Source organism: Macrosteles quadrilineatus, unplaced genomic scaffold, assembly GCF_028750875.1.
Source record: "Macrosteles quadrilineatus isolate MER2022 unplaced genomic scaffold, UCM_ALF_1.0 Scaffold_3__2_contigs__length_128488019, whole genome shotgun sequence".
Classification (NCBI taxonomy): domain Eukaryota; kingdom Metazoa; phylum Arthropoda; class Insecta; order Hemiptera; family Cicadellidae; genus Macrosteles; species Macrosteles quadrilineatus.
This window is the reverse complement of record NW_026542596.1, coordinates 41,302,363-41,324,942: the sequence shown is the minus strand read 5'-3', so window position 1 is coordinate 41,324,942 and position 22,580 is coordinate 41,302,363. Positions and strand designations below refer to the sequence as shown.

Here is a 22,580-nt window from a genome sequence, read left to right as displayed (position 1 = left end):
GGACTCCACTTGTCTTAGGTAATTTAATGTTACTGATTTTCTTGAAGCGGAGCGGAATGCCATGTTAATCGCTTTTCCGCTCTCTGCGCTCCTCTTCCGCGTCTAGGAAAACCCGGCTTTATAAATAATTTAGTTTGATATTGTATGTCCATAGATAGCAATTTTAGGAAAAGGAGTAAACCTAAAGTGTGTGGGTACTTTGGTGTAAATGACCCGATCTTGGAATATTTTATTACTGTAACAGTTTGGATCGAACCCATCAACACCATGGCCATTTTGTTGCTCAACCCTCTCTGAGAAGTAGCTACAGGGAGAACCTCAGTTACCAATATGAGTGTGTTTCGGACTTTTCCACCGACATGCGTCCCCTGGAGGGTCAACGGGTGAATTGTCACTCTCTTACACATAACCTGCGTGAAATCCAAGAACTTCTTACGTTACTATTGATGAAATAAATGTGAAATCTGAATACTTCTTTTGTTACTATTGTTGAAGGAAATGTAAGGGACAAAAGTTTTTCAGAATTTATCATTTCTCAATACAGGTTTTCCAGAAACTTTTCCCTGATAGTTGTCCTCTATTGTTTTGGTTTTAGTAGTGTTTGTTGTTTTAGTAGTGACCATATGCTTATGTTCATCTGTAGTAGTTTCCCGTTCAATTTAAATTGGTAGTTGTTGTAGTGGCCTGAGCATGGTTGTGCTGATGTAGGTAGTCGTTAGCCTGTTGCCACTAGCATGAACTGTTGCAGTTACATTTTGGTCCACCCCTAGAAGCTCTTGTGTTTCAGTTCTTTTTTAGTAATACTTTTTACCCATTTTTTTAAGAATGTTTAATTGATATTTTACTTAATAGTCTATATTATCCTTCAAACATTTTTGGTTGTTAAAGATTTATGAGTTATTAACTTTAAAAAAAATCTTATCTTGTCAGAATTTTTGTATTTTATTCATACATTTGATTTAAAATGAACTATGAGAAGAAAATTTAGATAATTAAATATTCAAAAACAAAATAAAGCTAAATGACTTATAAGTTATCCTTTAAAGATTCAGACTTTTAGAAAAAAATACCTTAGAGTCTTCAAAATTAGTTTCCTTTAACGTAGCGTAATCAATTCCCTCTGTACAAGGAGTGAACACAGAGCCAGTGTCAGGTTAGGTTGTTAAGCTGGTTGTGTCTGTGCAGGGCGAATAGTCGCATATCCCGAGGCGGAGGTGTTGACGGCAATCTTCGACAGTCTGCCGCAGGGTCTCGCGAGGTGTAGAATATGTGGACGAGTAGTGATGGACGTTCACAGACACTATAGACTGCACAACGCACAGACTCACTACTGTCCTTACTGTCCTATCGTACTCACCAGGGCCGACAACCTCAAGAGGCACATTCGCATCAGGCATAAGGACATTGTCAACAGTACTGCCACCTCGACCACCAACAGTCCTGGCGTTGAAATGTACTCGTAACTGTCACGGCTCACCAGTCTAGAAGTTCCTATGGTGTTGATCGGTGCCTGAATAATGTTAGTTACTGTTTGGTGTGTAGATTCCGCTAGGTATTATCTTCTGTCATTTACTTTAGATAAAATTTTTGTTTGTGTTTTTCATCATGCCTATATCTTTACGTTTTAGGACGCTAGGATTTAACCCAGAACCGTTTTCCACATAATTAGGCTAGGCCTAGAGGGTTTTGGCATCATCACCTAAATAAAATCCAGTGGAGATTTGTGGGGTTTGAGCCCGAGACCTCGGGGACCGAAATCCCGTGCTCTACCACTATACCAACATACTCCCCAGTACAAACATTGGTTACTGTTCCGGATTTCTTATATAGGATGGTCAACTTACCGTTAAAGTATAAAATTTAAACTCAACTTTAACACGGTACAACACTCTTTAGACACAGTAGTCTGGTTTGAATTTTCTTTGAACTCTGATGTTATTGGTTTCAAAGTTTGTATGATGGCACACACCACAAGCACACTACACTTACACATACACACCACAATGTTAAAATTGAATAAAGATTTCTTTAAACTTTTTTAGACAATTTTATTACAATGCTAACAATGCCTTGTTTAAGAAAAAAGGTTTATAAATACTGGAGGAAACTCATTTTAAGACACTATGTATCAAATAATATCTGCAGTCATTGGGTAAGATCACTGCCAGTTAGCTAAAACAATCGGCTGTTTTGTTGGTTAGCCAATGGGCGAGAATGTTGTTGTACACAGTATCTTAAAAAAAGGTTTTCTCCCTTATTTATGTACCAATTTTCTTAAAGCTGGTATTGTTAAAAATGTCTAAACAAAACACACACGGTAATTTTATTTACATAAGCATTTTTTATGTTATTTAAGTATTAAAATTTTTGAAGGAAATTTTCAACTTGATATTTTAGTATTGGTGCAGGAATGATATCTTAAAAGGTCGGTAGAGAGTTCAGGACACCCTGTAGATGCTGTATAGTTTTAAATATAACTGTACAGTACATACCATACACTATAAAAAAAATTGATTCCTCACACTGTATTTGTATTTTTTACACTTTGTTCCTAGATATTCAAACAAAAACATCACAATCTGTATGGTTTGAGGTTATATCAAGTACTGTATTTCTTATTGTGTAGAATAATATTGTTGTTTACTAATTTGCACACATTTAAAAACACTTTATAATAACTTCCAATAGCTCTGACAATGATCTGATTGTGAGTTGTTTATGGAGTTGTATATTTGCATAATGTCAAGGCTGTAAATGAAGAATAAGTGAATATTTGGGCACTTTTTATTTGAAGATGGTTTTACCACTCTTAGACAATGGTTTTACTGTATAGTCCAACGATAAGTACCACAGTGATTTATAAACAATCAACAAGCATTTAAGTATTTCACACATGTTTACTTTTAATGAATTTCCCATATAGGGAATAAGCTATACCATAGGTCTCATGGTAAAACCTGGACCCAGGACCGATTTACTTTTTTGTTTTGATGTCCTTAGAGTCCAAAAACACCGTCCGTTAGAACGCCAACTCAAGGAAAAATTATCCGATTTTGATGAAATTTGGTACAAACGTGTAAACCCACATTTACTTGAACAGGTAACCAGGATGATTGGACCATGGGAACGATATTTTGTGGGGTTTTTTTTTTGTAAACATCGGATTTTCTCATTTTTTACCCTTAAGCATAAAATGTTCTAATTTCCCTCCAAACCATTTTTAAAAATTAGAAAAAAACACATACCGGTAATTTAGTGTATTGAAGTGTTTTTGTATGATTATTGGATACGGAAACAAAGCAAAAGATTGTAAATTTAAAATTCCCATGTTATTCTTATGTAGAATAAGTGTACGGTTATAGTTTTTTTATGGTTAGATTAAACTTGGAAAATGTATTTATTTCATACTAGGCTATTAATATTTTACTAAAAACACACTTTACTATCCACGCTTTAACAGTAAACCTAGGTACTTGTTAAACCTAATGTTATTTAAATTGATTTAAGTTAAAATCAAATCAGGTAAATGAAAATTTGCTTAGTCTGCAGGTTTTTCTGCGGCAGGGGGTATTTTCATTTATAATCTTCAACTAGTCATTATTATAATTAGTTGTCACATGTATATTTCGAGGTATTGAAACTGTTGAATCAATTACACAAGTTTTTACTTACTGTATTCCAAACTTTCATTCCAAAAGTTATATGTAATAAGAAAATTATTTTTTTTAAGGTAGCAAATTGCATTCTAAGGTTTATGCTTGAATTTCATATGCCCAGTCTTATTAAATGCAGGGCATCATTGTTATACTTGTTTAAATAATGTTATAATATGTGAGCAATATATTTTTTAAATCCATTGTATACAATTTGCTCTATTTGGCCTTTTAATACCTAAAGGTAAGAAGTATATGCTAATGTTAACTGAAACTTTTTCTTTAGTATCTTTGTGAATTTGTACATAAATATGAATAAAACGCTGAGTCTCTAGTCGATGTTACAGACTGCATTTTGATAAAATTGTGAGGTGCTTTGTAGTTTTTTATTAACTTTATGAAAAGTCGTCCTTTCCATTTTTTTACCTTGTGTACTCAATGAATCCATTCCATTTCTAGTGTTTAGCGTATTAATAAAATATTGTGTACTTTATTGTAGTTATGCCATTTAGTAAATAATTATTTATTTTTATTAAAAGATTTTAATATATTGTATTTTTTTTTAGTGCTTTGCTCAATAAATTATATTTGTACTAATATTCGTTTTCCTTCCCTGTTGTGAACAACTTTTTTATTGCAATTTAAAATGATTAAATATTATTTATGCAATAACATTTTATTTATTGCATTTTTAAATAATTTTGAAAGTGCATGTTATTTTTTTATAATAGTTATAAGGAAATTGTGCACTGCTCGTTTTGGGGACAGTAATTGATGTCATTCAATTTAATTGTTATAAAAAGTGTTTAATTTCCTGGGCACCTACCATAGCCATTGTTCTACCACTGCACCTAAACAATAGAAAAAAGTTAAATTTTCACAGCTTTTTGTTGGTGCTTGGTTCAAATTAGCTGTTGTCATTAATGCAAAAAAAATAGTAGTGCTGTTGGTAAACCTCATAACTTTTTAATGGTATTTACTCAGGGGAGGTATAGATGAGGTTACGATGACAGCTGTGGGCTTCTCATTAGCAGAGGGAACACCATTTGCGTAACAATACGATTTTCAGCTATCGGCCTCGGTGGTCTAGTGGGTAACGTGCCGGGTTGACAAACTGAGAGTCTCGGGTTCGAATTCGCTGGTGGAACTAACTTTTTGACTAAGCTTTTTTCATTATCAGCAACTTTGGTTGGTTTGGTTCGGTTATGACAGTTTAATTTTATTATTAAGTCATTATAAAATTTTAATTGAACAATTTCTAGTTTTATTTGATGAACAGAATTATTATTTCTATTAATAATCTTTTTTATATTATTTCATTATCAGCAAGTGTGGTTAGTTCGGTTAGGTTATGATAGTGATTTTATAATAAAAAAATTTTAAAATTGAATTTGAGGCATTTATAATTTTATTTTATGAACAGAACTATTTTTGCAATTAGTAAACCTTCATTGCCAAAATGCTCTCTACTACAGCGCTGTTCACGGAGGAATTTTGAACTAATGCCTCAATCATACCTCCCCTAAAACAGACCCCTTTTTAATGATATTGAATATCATAGAACCAACTTGTGTAATTGAAACAGCTGACAAAACTATTTAATCTTACTATGTAATATTATAAATGTGAAAGTTTGTGTGTTTGTTTGATTGATTGAAGTTCAATAACACATTAACTACTGGACAAATTGGGCTGAAATTTGGTATGGTGATAGCTAAGATTAGTGATTAACATATAAGCCTATTCTTATCTCAAAAAATCCTTTCGGGCTTTGCCCTGGCTCTAGAATTTACCATGTTGACATTAAGAGTATTCATATTTTAAAGGAATTAAAGAATTTAGTCAGCTGTTATTTCAATTAAACAAGTTAGTTCTATGATATTCAATAGCATTTAAAAGTTATAAGGCTTACTAACAGAGTGCAGCACTATTAATTTGTTTGCATTATATTATGACAAAAGCTAATTTGAACTAAGCAGCCATACACAATGAAAACTGTCAATTATGATTGTTTACAGTTATGTTTATGTTTTTAATTTAATAATTACTAGTGTACATGTTGCTCGAAATCGAGCAATCGCAAAGAAGTACAGGAGTTATTTATAAACAAATAACTTGTTTAAAAACTAATAACTGACATAATTTCGGATTTAAAAGAGTCAACTAAAAGATTATTAACTAATGGAAATACTCACAATTCACATAAGTCCTATTCCAGTTTAAAGGGTTAATTTTTTACAATCAAAATGCCCATGGACGGGAAAAGGTAAGCTTACAATTTAAGTCAACGTAAAAAGGCTGTCAGCTTTTATGACAATAAGGTGTAGGCTACTTTAAACTCTACAGGACAGAGTTAGGCGAAAACTGGCAGAACTCTGAAATGGTGTTATTTATCATAAGCTTACTCATATGCCAAATCCTTAAAATAAAAATTCAATAACTAATAACTTATATAATTAAACACAAACCAACATCCAAAACTATACACATTTTTAATGCAACATATATAATATACACATTGACTGTTTACAATTAACATATGTTCTTCTTCTCACTTTTAATTTTTGCTTCGCAACAGGAAAAATCTGTTTCATAATCATTGAAATAGATTTATAATAAATAATCTACAGTATATTAAAGTTTAAGATTAAATAAACCTACCACATAGTTGTTTAATTTTTTTGGATCAGCTGTCTGAAATTTTGAAATAAGCATTTGACAGTTCTGGTTGTTTACATTTAAATGTCAGAGCAAATGTAAACATTGTGAATTTTCTCATGCTTCCATGGAGACCAATTATGAATATTTAATTTCTGACAACAGCTGGAGTTTCATAACAATTTTTGTTTCCCATGCTAATCTTATGGAGAAATAAGAAACTTTAAAGGGCCTTAGGGCCTCGCCCTCTAATTATTTCCCTAAAAAGAAAGTTTCCTGCACAACTTCACGTTACGCTCTTTCCAATGACACCAAAAACATGTCAATCGGTTCAGTAGTTTCGGAGGAGTAATTGTCACAAAAAACCTGCTTGCGTATTAAATAAGTATATAGATTAGCGAAAAGGATTCAACAGATATACTTGGTGTGTGTTTAAAAAGTGATGCAATAGAATACGGCGCAACACTGGACTATAGACAACACAAATTATTAAAAATATATCGAATGGGCAGAGCATATATACAGTGCAGAGCATTGAGATGAGCCTGCTGGAATGAGTTGTTCTGGTGGAAAAGTTTCTTTACCTGTATTAGAAGAGTCAATATAAAAGAACTATACCTTAGAGAAATCGAAGAGTCACGACATTACTTTTTATGTACAAGATTTTATGTTGTAAGATTTTTTGGTCGGAGATTAGACATATTGTTTTGTGTTAAAAAGTTTTCAATTGTAATTTAATCGCTGAATGATTTTTAATTGCAACATATTTTTTTAAACTGTGCGAGACACAATAAATCCATATATAAATCCCAAAGTAGGCCTACCCATGAACTTTTGAGAAAACTACAAGTCACACCCCCATAAACCATATACTTAAAATGTCCGTCATGACAAGAATGTTCAATGTAGTTAATGAGTGATTGAACTTCAAACAAACACAAAAATTTTCACATTTATAACATTAGTATGATATTCCAAACTCGTTCAATGGAATTTAGTTTGAACAATGGACATGCCAAGTAAAATACTCTTGATTCAAAATGCAGCTGGCAAGAGGGGAGGGGCTTAAATACTTCCTGTTCATGTACAAAGTGCCTCAATATCTAATTTTGGTTTGTTGCATCCTCATTTTGGCAAAAACACTCGGAATCCTAAACTTGAAGAGTTGCACGTTGCTCTAATATAATCTAATAATCAAGGTTTCCTTAAGTCTAAAACCTAGAATCCAATAAGAGTTTCCAGGAAATGTCCTTGAACTAGACTAGTATGTAGTAAAAATAGATTTGTCTTTGTATTTTTATTGTACTAATTGTTTTACCGTGTTTTCCTGCAATATTGCTTTCCACACGGTTCTTGCTGATTTTAAGGCACTGCAGTTCATATGGCCTGCCCTCAAGTACCATCTAGTTTAATGACAGTCGTGATGTAAGAAATTAAATAGAGACACTTTTCAAAAAAGCTCGTCAAATGTTTTGTTCCATCCATGATAAGTTATGTCTGTTTAAAATGTATGGAAAAATACAGAGTATAATTTCTGTTAAAGTGGTGTTTAGTTTGTACAATTAAAGTTTATATAACAACAGTTCATTTACACACTTCAAAGTTTTTAATAAACCTTTTTAACCCCTAGAGCACCCGCGGCCTGTCGTCATAACGCGAGAGCTCATGATAGTTTTATTGGATCTGATCAATAAACGACAAGCAATTTATTCGGAACACATTGGGAACCTCAATGTGAACTATATCAAACTTATATATTGTTACACACACTCTAATATGTAAAAAAATCTCAATGTCAAAACTCTTACTCTCTATGCATTTAAACAGTCAATATTACTTTTTACTTTATGGTCCTTGTAGATGATCCCGTCATTAGGATTAGCACAGCAGTTGGTTGTTTTGGTCTACATTTTTGTTATATACATTTTATTCATGAAAAGAATTCATATCTGGCTTCATTCCAAGACATTTTCAGTAGATACTCATTGTGGGAGTCCTAACACGTTCTTATCTGTCCTTAGCGTCTTTTATCTGCATTTTTAGGTCTCAATATAGTTTCCTGTCTCTAAGTATCTTGTCATTTTAGCGAATTTCCCTATAGGGAAGTAGCTATTACCGTAGGTCTCATGGTAAGACCTAAGCCCGGGACCGATTTACTTTTTAATTTTGATGTCCCCAGAGGCCAAAAACACCATTCGTTCAAATTTTTATATATCTATATATAGATATATATATGTGTGTCCATCCGCACATAACTTGAGTAATTTTTGTCCGATTTTGATAAAATTTTGTTTGAAGGTGTAAGGCGAAGGGATAAACTTGAATGAGTTCGCGAACCAGCATGATCGGACTATGGGAACAGGGGTTTATGGGGGGTTTTATGGGGTAAAAATAGGTTTTTCCCATTTTTGACCCTAAAAACACAAAATTTCACAATTTATTTTTAAATCATTTTGTATAGCTTAAAAAAAAACAAATAATTTAGTATATTGAAGCGTTATTATGCGCCTAATTGTTACGGAGAAAATTCAAAAAAATTGTAATTTTAAAATTCCCATGTTATTCTTATGGAGAATAAGCCAACTGTTGTAGTTTGCTTGTTTATGAACATATTTTGATCAAATTTGGAAAATACATTAATTTCTTACTAAACCACAGTACCTTTTAATATTTTACATTTAAAAAAACTTTTTTACCTTCCCTGTTGCAGCAAACCTAAGTACTCATTAAACTAATTCTGTTAAAATAGGGAATAAATGTGATATTTTTAAGGAGACATTTTAGTTTAAATCCAATCAGGCAGATGGAAATTCGCTAAGTCTGCAGGTTTGCTGCGGCGGGGGTATTTTTTATAATTTTGATATAGAACATTCATTACTGGACTGGGGGGAATTAAGTCCCCTGACAGTGTACAGCGCTGACTTAATATAAGATCTACCATTAGAAAACTGACGCTATATTAATTTAGGACTTTAAAAACATCTAGTAAAGGACTCGACTAGAAGGTACTTAAGGGCAGGAATCACTGTGGTACCTTTTCGCATACTTAATATTGTACTAAAGATGTGGCTGGAAGAAATTTACCCCTTGCGGGCATTCTGGGATTAACTATAATGAATGATGTATCGGACGCCATTAGTATCACAACAAAAATGCCATCTACATCTGGACATAAACTGCTAAAAACTGTATCTGACAGGTGTGAATGAATTAGATTTCATATTTTAATCATATTGTACTAAGTTTGCTTTTTTTCTAATGAGCGATAAGTTGGCCCTAAGATTGAAGAAAAAAAGTTCAATGTTGAGGAAAGTACATAATAATTTCACTGCAGTGATCCAATTGAAGAATAATAACTATGGCTGATATATTTATTAAAAACAATCAATATACTGTAGAAACCTGAAATACAACCTTATGTAAATATTCACTGTTTCTGTCAGCTTCTGCTTACCTCTCTGCTTTACAATTTTCTACAGAGTTACTGGGAAAGCCTTTTTTTAGCCATGTGTTCAATTTTTCTACGGAGAGTAAAAAATTCCACTTTGCAAATGTCATAATAACCAACATTTACAATTACTATAATAAAATCTTCCTGAGGGTCAATTTATGTCCTGAAGGTACATTTTTATGTAATTTCACAAGTTTATGACCTCTTAAATCGTATTGCTTCTTTCAACAGCCGCTTAAGTTATTTTCAGTTGTGAAATCCTTTGGTACAATTTACTTTTATTACATTATTTTCAATCAATTTCTAAATTGATATTTCCTCTGAAAACCCTTAAACCCCGAACCACGGAGCTGAGACATTGAAGTATATAGTGCTGCACATACTAAGAAGACTAAAAAAGTACAAAGGAAGAGACTTAATGGGGCAATAAATTAACATCTGATTCATAGTTTAAGTTTATAGTTCAAAAGCTTTGGAAGTACACAGGAGAGCTAGTCAATTAAAAACAATCTCATGTTTGACAACATGCCCATACACAGCGGAGCCTGGCTGGTTACCCCCATGGGCGTAGAGAGCCTAGATGGTTGGAATTATAACTGTAACCTCGGTTGTTGCATAGCTGGAAGCTAGGTAAACCGGCTAACATGTCTCCCCAGTTTGCGGCTGCCATTCGCCTATTCTGTTCAGTAATATGTTCGCCAACCTGCTGGCATCATAAGTGTTGCATTCATTTTGTGAACGTTATCTGTGTAGGTATTCATTATTGTAAAAGTGATACATTTATTTTTCCTTGATGGTGTTGAATATGGGAAAATTACCCACCTCATTCCAGCCAGGTACTCATCTAGTAAGCTACCAGTGTACATTCCAGCTCACTGATTATTGAGTAGTACCGTACTCTAAGTAATGATGGTGATGACATTTGAATTATTCCATTTAAATTAACATTCCTCCTTCCCTGATTAGTTTAAATTGTTGCCTTCAGTAAAGTTTCTTGGAATTCGCTTTCATAGGTGGATAGCATATTTTGTCTTGAATTTTAGCTTTATAACCATCTAGTCTGATATACACCTTTCTGTAGTGAATCGTATTAGCGTATGTTTCATTCTGATAAACCGAATAAAGTATTGCATGGTCTGCCCTGTACTGAAAGTAATGCAATTCAGTAGAAAAGGAATGTAATGTAATAAGTGACATTTGGGGTTAGTCTGCATGAGGAATGCAATATAGCACTTGACTTTTCAGTTCTTTAAATCATAAATTTAAAAATATGAAGACTGTATCACTCTCGGCTTTATATTAGAAATTAAAAAAAATTAAGTGACTTACTGAGATTGAATGGCGTCTAGGCTCCAAGGACTCTTAAATTAAAGAATTAAAATTCTGAGAAGCTTGAATTTCCTCAGATTTTTAAATGTGTAGTCACCAGTCAACTAAATTTTGTTATATTGAGTTAATTGTTTGTACAGTATTGAGAAATACAATTTTATTTCTTTCAAACTATTTTAGAAGAATTAGCCAATTGACATAAATGTGTAAACTTAATGATCTGATATGTGTTTTGCGTTTTGCCGAAGTCGGAAAGAGTGATCCAGTCTTGCTATTAGAACAATGTAGGTGGTAAGCGGACCCTGTGTGTTGCAGGGGGGAACGGAACAAGTCTCGGGTACGACACAATGTTCCAGCGAGTCTCAAGCGTTCACTTCACCTGTCGTTTGTGTGGTAAGACTGTGACTAACCGCTGGCATCATCGGGTCAGCCACTTTCCGCAGATACTCAAGTGTCCGTTCTGTCTCCTTCCGTTCACCAGAAAAGATAACCTCAAATGTCACATCAGAATGAAACATTACGCTGTAGATTCACTACCTGGTCTTCCCACTCCGTTTACTCACTCGTTACCAGCTCAGTTGTAAAAATAGTTGTGTAAGCTTAAGGGAATGTACAAAAACTAGTTTAACAATTAATTGTTATTCTTACATAACATAAAGACAAAACATCTGTATTTAAGATAATTTTAATGTAGTGTCATAGATATGAAAAGTTTACATAAATTCATTGTAGGTGATGGTGAGTTAATGTTGTTCAAAGGTTTAATGCGGACATTTTCCATTACAATGGTAAAAAACAATACACAACGTTTCGGGATCTAGAATCTGATTCCATCCTCAGGTGAATAAACTTAACTAACACATTACAACTAACAATCACCAAAAGCCCAACCTAACTTGGAATACACTACGGAGAGAAGCAGTCAAATATATGCACTGTATAGCAGTAAAGTCATGACACAACATACAAAAAATAACCAATAACAAAACACTAAAGTCTATATAAGATGTAGGGTAAATAGCTCACACAACGGAACACTAATTGCACGGTTCGCAATGACTCCACCAATGAGACTGAAGCATCATGGCCGACCAATCCGAAACACGGAGACAACCAGAAATGGCGCCCGGTCCCTGAAAAAGTAAAATCAACAATTTGGTGGAGCAATGTTCAATGCCGCAAAAAAAAGTTACTTTTGATTATTCCTATCACAAAGTTTACTACAAGTTAACGAATTGCAAGTTTTGGGACCTCGTGATTTCCGCTTTTATTGAACAATTTAGTTTCCTATCTTTTAGTTCCCGTTCAGAATGGCGTGTAGGCCTATTTGTTTTTAGCAAATTTCCCATATAGGGAATACGCTATTACCGTAGTACTCATGGTAATACCTGAACCCGGGACCGATTTAATTTTTTTGTTCTGAGGTCCCTAGAGGCCAAAAACAACATCTGTTAAAATTCATATATGTATATATATGTGTGTGTGTGTGTGTGTGTCCGTTAGCACGATAACTCGAGTAAAAATTATCCGATTTTGATGAAATTTTGTACAAACGTGTAAACCTGCATTTATTCAAACGAGTGGGGTTTTATGGGGGGAAAATAGGGTTTTCCCATTTTCGACCCTTAAAACACAAAATTTCGCAATTTCTTTCCAAACCATTCTGTAGAGCTTAGAAAAATGAATAATTTAGTATAATGAAGTGTTGTTATGCGCCTAATGGTTACGGAGAATATTCCAAAATATTGTAAATTTAAAATTCCCATGTTATTCTTATGATGAATAAGTCAAATTTTGTAGTTGGCTTGTTTATGAACATATTTTGATCAAATTTGGAAAATACATTCATTTTTTACTAAACTAGGCCTACAGTATTAGCATTTTACAACGAAAAACACTTTTTTACCCTCCCTGTTGCAGCAAACCTAAGTACTTGTTAAACTAATTCTATTTAAATAGGGAAAAGATGTGATATTTTTAAGGAGACATTTGAGTGTAAATCCAATCAGGCAAATGGAAATTCGCTAAGTCTGAAGGTTTGCTGCGGCAGGGGTATTTACTATTGTGATGGAAAATGTCCGCAATAAACCTTTGAACAATTTTTCCATAATATTTAGTATTATTTTCTTTTATTCAGAACTGGATATTCAAATCTTGGTCACTAAATAATAATTTAAAAAATGCTGAGCTTTGATAATATTTTTGAATTATGTTTTTCGCTGAGTTTTGTATGAAATATAAAACTTCTTTATAAACCTTGACAATTTTTACACAGCCATGATGTTAATTTGTATACAGGGTGGCTGAAAAGTAACTTGCACCCCCCCCTTAACTTTTCAACCATTTGAGATATTTGAAGTCGGTTTGCAGCAACCTTCTTAGATATGAGGGGCTACAATAATTTATGGTCAATTTTGAAAATTTTGCCCTTAGGGGTAGAAGGGGTGGGTAGCTCAACATTTTCAAATGACAAGTATAGTCTAGTTTGGTATCATGTTACAGGTCTTGACAAAACATAAACATTGACATAAAGAAAACCAAAATCGGCTCACAAACAACAAAATGGTGCCTTAAAACGTTTCAAATCCAAATAACCACGAGGGTGGCAAAAAAAAATAACTTGCACCCTCTTTAACTTTTTAACTATTCGAGATATTTGAAATCGGTTTGCGGCAATTTGTTTGGATATGAAGGGCAACAATAACTATGGTAAGTTTTGAAAATTTTGCCCTTAGGGGTAGCGGGGGTAGGGGGTAGCTCAAAATTTTCAAACATCAAGTATAGTAGAGTTTGGTATCATTTTGTAGGTCTTGACAAAACATCAAATATATGCACTGTATACATGTACATGACATGTAATTAACATAAAGAAAATAGAAATCGGACCATTAATAACAAAATGGCAGCTAAAAATGATTGAGACAATAGTTATTCAAAGTAATTTTGAACTGCCATTTTGTTATTAATGGGCCGATTTCTATTTTCTTTATGTTAATTGTTATGTTTTGTCAAGACCAACAAAATGATACCAAACTTGACTATACTTGCTGTTTAAACATTTTGAGTTACCCCCTACCCCCGCTACACCCCTAAGGGCAAAATTTTCAAACTGACCATAATTATTGTCGCCCTTTTTATCCAAACAAGTTGCCGCAAACCGATTTCAAATATCTCGAATAGTTAAAAAGTTAAAGAGGGTGCAAGTTAATTTTTCTGCCACCCTCATGGTTATTTGGATTTGAAACGATTTAGGGCGCCATTTTGTTGTTAGTGAGCCGATTTTGGTTTTCTTTATGTCAATGTTTATGTTTCGTCAAGACCTGTAAAATGATACCAAACTCGACTATGCTTGTCATTTGAAAATTTTGAGCTACCCCCTACCCCCACTACCCCTAAGGGAAAATTTTTCAAAATTGACCATAATTATTGTAGCCCCTCATATCTAAGAAGGTTGCCGCAAACTGATTTCAAATATCTCAAATGGTTGAAAAGTTAAGGGGGGGTGCAAGTTACTTTTCAGCCACCCTGTATACTGTTTCTAGACAGTATCAAGAAAGATGTCTCAATTGGGTCCTTGGCCTGCTTGCTTAGCAGGAATATTTCTTCCTAGTTGTATACAGGGTGTCAAGGTATAAATTATGTCAAGGTTGAAAATAACATATTTACAGTGACATTCTGTGACCATTATGTATAGTATAAACTGTTTTACGATTCATGTGCTTCCCCATTCAGATAATCTTACTAACCCAACAAATTTTTCTAATTCGGGCCCTTGTCCTTGAATGTTAAATCATTAAAAAAATATCTTGCGTATTATTACAAAAACAAATGTTAAATATGATACAAAATTGTAGTAGGCTATTTAATATAATTGTCGTGACAGACATGTTAACAATGGCAATGGTTATTAAGTTTTTAAAAGTAAATCTTAATTAGGAAGTTTACTTAATAAGCGGATAAAAATGGTACCTATTGTACCATAGCCATGTTAACTAATTTTCTTTAAGTTTTCATGATCAGTATTCCTACGAATTTTTGTCACAAGCAAATATTTTTTGGAAAATCTAAATTATAGTTTGACTGAAACCTTTGGACTATCAATGTGATATAGAAATTCCTCAGTTAGAAATTCAATAGACAAAATACATTGAATGTTCTTTTGTACCCTACTGTACTTTAAAATTTAAATATTTTGTCAATGATTGAGATTTTAAAAGACTGTACAGTTTGTATAGACAAACATACATGAGTACATGAGTTACATTTATAAAAGATGTTTTTTTAGAAAACTGTTTAGAAGTTGGTTTGATAAAATTAAATTTGTAAGTATGACAACTTAAGTATTAATTTTGTACAACTTTATTTTATATTTTCCTTCAAAATAGATCAAATGCATTTACAAAAACTAGCCATCCTCTTAGTTGTTGTTTTGGAGTGTTATTCCCATTTCTCCAAAATAATACCTGTTCACTATGGTTTAATTTCTATTACTATGCAAAAATATTTGATATAAGATGTTAATGTTAATTGTAGGTAGTGTGAAATGTCTTAGATTTTTGTGTACTATTAAGCAGTATTTTTTAAATAATAAAATTGGTGCTCAAAAGTTGGTGTCACATTTTTATCTATCCAAAAAATCCTATATGCATGATTCATAAGGGAAACAGATATTAAAAACGTAAAAAATGGATTAGGCCTAGATGTTAGTTAAATGATTTTACTTTTACAAATTGATAGTAATATTCATATTGCTTTTAATTGTGCACTTTTCCTCATATTTAGCATATATGGTTAATTGTACTAGACCCCACCTATATTCCATTGTCAAAGTAAAAATCAACAATATTTATTTAATTATTATGGTGTCAGCACTTAAACATTTTTCTGATTTTATCTTAAACTTTACAAATAATAAGGACACTATATTTATTTTAGGTATGCAGTAAGAAATATTTTAGTTAAAATTAGTTTAAATTTTTTGTGTTGTCCTAAATCTGAAATAGTCATATCAAATAGCATAATAGTCATATCTTAATAGGTAGTAACTTCTGTTATTCGCCAAAAACATGAATAATTCAATATCACTGAATCTTGGTAAGAACATACTCCAAAAAAATTGCTTCCAGGTTCATTAAACACCTCTCTTGGGATACAAATTTAAATGTCAATTTATAAACAGTTATTTTTTTTTTTAAATCAACCTATCATTATTGTAATCTATATAGAATGGAATATTTGTTTTTTTTCTTCCTTCAAATGAGTACTCGGGTCATAGTTAATTCATAGTAAAATTCACAATAATAAAAAGATTAAAAAACAACGTCTCTTGAATACATTGAAAATAAAAGAATAAGTAAAAGTTTAGCCTATATACAAGCCGTTTTCACTAGGTTGAGAAATTACAAATTAGAATGCTAAAATTTTTTATTTTTATTTAATTTATAAGAGGTTGCCGGCTTCTTTTAACCTAGCATTTGCCCGTCCACATAGACTAATACTCTAAAAACATTAGAAGAACATCTTCTAAGAGGCGAGGTTCACGAGCTCGGGATTTCATAGTCCGCAACAATATGATAATCGTGGACTATCAATTATCAATTATTTGAGATAGGGACCCCACCTAGGTGTGTATTTTAACCCAAATATGAGTGAAGGATGAGAGTAGAATGGAGTGTGATGATCTTATCCTACACTAGTCTCAATTCATACTTGGCTTAAAATACCTACATTCTTATGGTCGCCATTTCAAAGTTAAGTAAAGTATCAATAGCTTTGTTACTGGCTAAAATCAGCTGGTTCATTAGCCAGGATCATTTATTTAAATCCCAATGATCAGGAACAGCTGGGTCCAGTTTTGAACCACCAAAACGCAACGCTATATAAGCGACGCCCAAAAAAATACTTAACATGTTTAGCCTCTGGATCACGTAATTTACTTTACTAATAAAAAGGTTAAATACCTGTAGTACTGTCAGTGATCCTGGAATTTAGGTCAGCGACCCAGGTTTCGAACCTAAAGGTTCATTTTCAAGCAGGTACCATAGTTAAAACACATAATCCTCTTCATAACTGTGGAGAGTCGTTATAACACACAAGACACGAACACGAAAACATTAAACAAAATTGGCCAATTATAATACTGGTACGGTAGCACGCTAATACTGGTACACCACGCACGCTACCGTACCAGTATTATAATTTGCCAATTTTATTTAATGTTAAATTTTTTCGTGTTCGTGTATTGTGTGTTATAACGACTCCACAGTTATGAAGAGGATTATGTGTTTTAACTATGGTACCTGCTTGAAAATGAACCTTTAGGTTCGAAACCTGGGTCGCTGACCTAAATTCCAGGATCACTGACAGTACTACAGGTATTTAACCTTTTTATAAAAGAAATACCTACTTCACAAAATCGAGTGCAATCATGTGATTATTATTTATAAAAACGTTTAACCATTTTAAATACTTTTTTATTGAAAACCATTTGGTATAAAAATAGCTGTACATTGATGCATACCTTCATTTTTTTACTCTTTTCCTAAGAGACTTAAATGTTTGAAGTGATGAATGGGCCTTCAGCTAAAGATGAGCTTCAAACCACAACATAACGGGATATCACAAAAAGCCATTGGTGTTAATTGAGACTTGAGCCTGAGTCTCCAAGAACCGAACTCCTGCGCTCTAATAGAAAAAAACCTCTATGAATAAATCCCAACCATTCATTATAGTTTATTGTAGTGATGAATATATTGCTTCTTCAATTTTTGTTAAACTTTAAAATAGCCACAGAGAAGTAAGGTACAGAGGAAATTCGCTTATGGGACCACTGTGCGCTTTCAGCTCTGGTATGTTGTGCTGGAAGTACCCTTGTGACGAGCAAGGAAGAGCCTGAATGGCAAGCACTGAGCGGAAATTCCTCCACTGTAAGCGTTGTAGTACATGAGGGTGAGGGGAGTGGTGCTGGACTTTGCCCCAGACCAGTACAAATGCTAGACACCACTTAAATGTACCATTAATTGTTTCCTCTGTACCTTACTTCTCTGTACAATAGCCTCTTAGGGGTTTTAGTAAGTTACGCCATTGAACCAAACAAACCCCTAATTAAATGAAACCATCCAAAAATTACAAATAAATTGGAAAGTCAGCTGGGCAACGGGAATTGTTGACCAGCAAGTAAGGAACTGTACTATAGTCTGGCTTGATCAATGGAAAGTAATTTAGTAGTTAAAGACATGGATCTCTCACCAAGATATTGACAACATTTGAAAATAACATTAAAAACTACTATTGTAGACAAGGCAGTATTAAGAATCTATGAGGCCCTCGGCGTCTCTCACCAGAGAGGCCCTTCTGTATTCTGATACTTCGAAGGTTGAAACTTAAGGTTTAGAAATAAACGTGATATTGCTTCAACTCGATGAAGTGACATTTTGCTTCAAACAATACGATTGTCAAAAAGACCTATAGGAGACTATTTAATGAATAAGTATAATGTTTTTTGTTTTTTTTATAATAATATTAGGGGTCATATGTCGGGGTCAGTCATTTTAATTATTTCGGGTTGAGTAAAAAAAATTTGACCTTTTGGCATCGAATCAAAATTGGGTGTTTTTGGAAATAATAAAAATATATCAATTGATATACTAATCGGTTTATACAAAATCAGTAATCACAACCAAATTGTAGGCCCCTTCTGCGGTCACAGTAAAATCGTGGACATCTGCCGTGGTCGCAGAGGAATTGTGAACATCTTCTACGTTCCCGGCAAATCAGTGAACATCATGTGCGATCGCGGAGACATAATCTCCTGCGATCGCGGCGAAATCATGAACAACTCATATGGCTGCGGAGAAATAGTTAGCATCTTGTGCGAGCGCTGAGACGTCATCTTTGTCTCATCCGATCGCAGCAAAATCATGAACGACTCCTGTGGCCATGGAGAAATAGTTATCATCTTGCGCGAGCGTCTGAGTTTGACATGAACTTTGACTACCCCGGTTACTATAAAATCCTGGACATCTTCCGCAATCGCGCATGACTTAACTCGTACAACTCTTACGTTAATCGCGAAATAGTGTAGCTCTTTTGCGGTTGCGAGGAGTTCATCAGCGTCTCACACGATCGCTGCAAAACAGATTATTGGTGAAATAAGTTTATAAAAAAAAAAAATGAAGCCCCAATACCTTCACTGGTATGTTTATACTTATACTCATTCAATACCATTTCACCAATCAAAACATCATTTCAGCCTTCTAGAACAATAGATCTATAAACTATCACTTATTATAACGTTGTTTGTCTACATTATTAAAAGAATTTGTTGTATTTTTGTATTCAACAAATCAACCTCTAAATATTTATTTTCATAAACATATTGTGTATCAATTTACAGCTCTTATCCTGTAGATGTGCTTTTTGTGGGTTTGGATGATATCCTGTAAAAGCCCTTTGTCCTATAGGCTTTTACAATTTCAGAGTTTGTGCTGAATTCTGTTGTCAATCATCTGAACTTTTGTTTACACCAAAATAGATGTCGATGATAAAATTTTGTTTTCATCCATATGAAAATGGGGTTATCGTTACAGTTAGTGATGCTTTAGTGAATTCAAGTAAAATATTGAAATGTTATTTGTATAAAATGTAAAGAAGAAAATGACTTACGTTAGATTTTGCCATTTCCAAATTTGGGGAATTGAATTTCTCTCCTCACTGTCTTCTACTCCTATTCTGTTCTCATTCTTAGCCATCCCACCTTATTTACTCCCAATACCCCTAAAATACTGTATATTATTTCTCCAGCTAGTACTGTATTCTGTTCCATTCCTTTCCTGTATGTGAAAGCGTAAATCAAGGTGTTCTAAGATAACATGGATATTTACATGTGAATTTTCACCTGTGTCCACTCAGTTTATGTTTACCTGCATCAGACACCATCCTCTTAGTAGATTGTGTGTTGCAGGGACCAAGACGTGGCACATGAGGCTGGCGTTTGATCGTCTCTCCATTCCCGGCTTCTCCAACCTACACCGCTGCAAGTTGTGCGGCAAAGTTGTGACTCACATTCGCAATCACTACCACGTCCACTTCCCCGGCCGCTTTGTGTGCCCGATCTGTCGTGCAACGTACACTCGGAGCGATAACTTGCGCACTCACTGCCGCTACAAACACCCGTGCGCTACCGTCGACACGCTCAGCCACGTTAGTTTAGGTCCAGACCCTAGTCCATCGCCAACCTAAGCACATCGCTGATAAACCCTCGTTTCCTCACCATCTTGCCTTGAGTTCTTTGCCGTTTGTTTCTTTTTTATTTGTAAAATTTTTTTATGTTATTTCTTTCATCAAATGAAGAAAAATGTTTAGCACTGTTATAAACTAAAAAGATTTTTAAAGTGTATTCTCAATTTGTTTTGAATGAAATATTTTTATTGTTGTTTAGTATATTTCTGTATTTTTTTGTTTTACCTTTGGAAATGAAATTAGTGTGTTTAGCTAATACTATAAATAGGTAATACAATTTAACATGTTGAAACTGTGTCTTGTAATTATAGATGTTTAAATGTAATTTTCATCATTTAAATTTAGTAATTGATAGTCTGTTTTTGCTATTTGAATTTTATTTTGTCTTTTCAATTGCCTTACAATGCAACACTTGTACTTATTGAACATCACTTAATGTAGTTTTAAATTAATTTGTGTTTCAGTATATTTTTACTCATGTTCTTAAATTCATTATTTACAGTTCTTTATATTAAGAAACTAGTAGGCTTCCCTTCTACAGTCATTAGCATCAACTGGGGGGTGAAATTTTGTATTTAATGGTGATATTTATTTTTATATTGTTTTAATTGTTGTGTGTCTTGGTAGTTGGCAAGATACAACTAAAATCAACACTCCGCCTCATAATAATGTTGAAGAAATATACACATCACTTCTTTAAGAATATATTATGTAGTTCATTTAAATATCGTACGGGCAAATTCCAGAGATTGTTTCTGATTTGAAAAACAGCACAAATAACTGTTTTACTCTGTAGAGGTTTTGTAATCATGTATCCTTGGCACTTTTCTTTACAAGGCCGCATTAGTAAATGGGCCCGGGCCCAGAGTCCCAAGAGGTTTTAGGTTTGTTGGGGACGCAAGAAGAGAAAAATTTCCTGGCAAGGAATAGGCGGAGAAGTTTGAATTTATCTCTTGGGCCCGAAGCTTGTCACATGTAAACCGCAGGCCTGCTTCCATGTTTCATTATTGTTGTATAATGCATGTGCAGATTGCCTATAAAATATTTTAAGTTAAAAAAATTAATTAAAAATTTGGATGGAACAGAATTAAATTTCTGTATTTTCAAGAACTACTTAGCCATTCACCAAAATTTCTTTACAATTAATAAATTTGAAGGTATGTCAGTGGATCCAGCAAATATTTTTTTCTGGAGTTTTGGTCCCAAAATGGCTGGTAAAAGGGTGCCTACTGCATGTTTTTCAGCTATTTTTTCTCTAAACTAACACATACCTCATCTTGCAGTTCAAATAGTGTTTTTAATAGTGCGTTTCGCCATATATGGCATTTTCAAGTGGTATACAGAAACATTATATCCCAATTGGACATAAAACTGTTCACATTTTAACTTCTACGAACAAAAACATTTACATGTAGGCCTACAACACTTAACCCGACCACAGCACTGACAGAGACAGAAGTTTTATGTTTTGAGAGTCCTTGGTGCCTAGATGTTTTGACTCATAAAACAATTAAAGAACTACAAGGAAAATTTCTAATCTTACTGTATTCTAGATATTTAAATTACAATCACTCTGGTGTTTGAAAAAATATTTTTGGACTGTAAATAACTCTTCTGGCGGCTGTTTGAAATTAACAAAAGACCGTTAACTTCCATGGACTCCCTTGGAAAACAATTCAAAACTGCAAAGATCATTTCTAATCTCAGACTATACTAGATATTTAAATTATATTATCACTTTGGTGCCTTGAAAATATATTTTTGGACAATAAATAACTCTTAAGCAGCTGTTTAAAATTATCCAAGATGGCCGCTAGCCTCCAAGGACTCTTAATGTAAAATTCTACGACTTGACAAGTCCAATTCAAATATAATGTTTCTGTATACCACTTAAAAATTCCATATACAGTATGGCAAAACTATGTAGTGGATTAAAAATGCACTATTTGAACTGCAAGACAAGGTATGTGTTAGTTTAGTCTATACTAACCAGGGGCTACAAAATGGAATTGAATTTTTCTCATCTTTTTTCATCCTCTTTTAGCTTTTGAATTTTGATGTCTTTTCAGTCCCTTTCCTTCTCTGTGATTGTAATGTACTTTGTACATGGTAAATTCTTCTTCAAGTGCCTTGTCTTAAAGCTCACTGATTTTGTAAGACTATATTTCAAATAACGACTTAATATTATACTTAAATAAATCAAGTCTACATTTTAATGGATTCAACTTCTAGGGACATGATCCCAAACA

General features: G+C 33.4%; 1 protein-coding gene across 3 annotated transcripts in view; it reads left to right on the top strand.

Annotated features, from left to right (window-relative positions):
• LOC128991043 (sex determination protein fruitless-like) overlaps window positions 1-20,534 on the top strand; it is an 87,753-nt gene extending 67,219 nt beyond the window's left edge. The window contains exon 5 of one of the 3 annotated variants that reach the window (XM_054413759.1): window positions 20,054-20,534. In XM_054413759.1, coding sequence (XP_054269734.1) covers window positions 20,054-20,331 — 278 coding nt within the window. In that variant the 3' untranslated portion in view covers window positions 20,332-20,534. Of the gene's footprint in view, window positions 1-1,185; window positions 3,684-11,406; window positions 12,529-20,053 lie in introns of those variants that run through there. The other 2 variants (XM_054413761.1, XM_054413760.1) reach the window with 2 other exon arrangements.
• The last annotated feature ends 2,046 nt before the right edge of the window (window positions 20,535-22,580 follow it).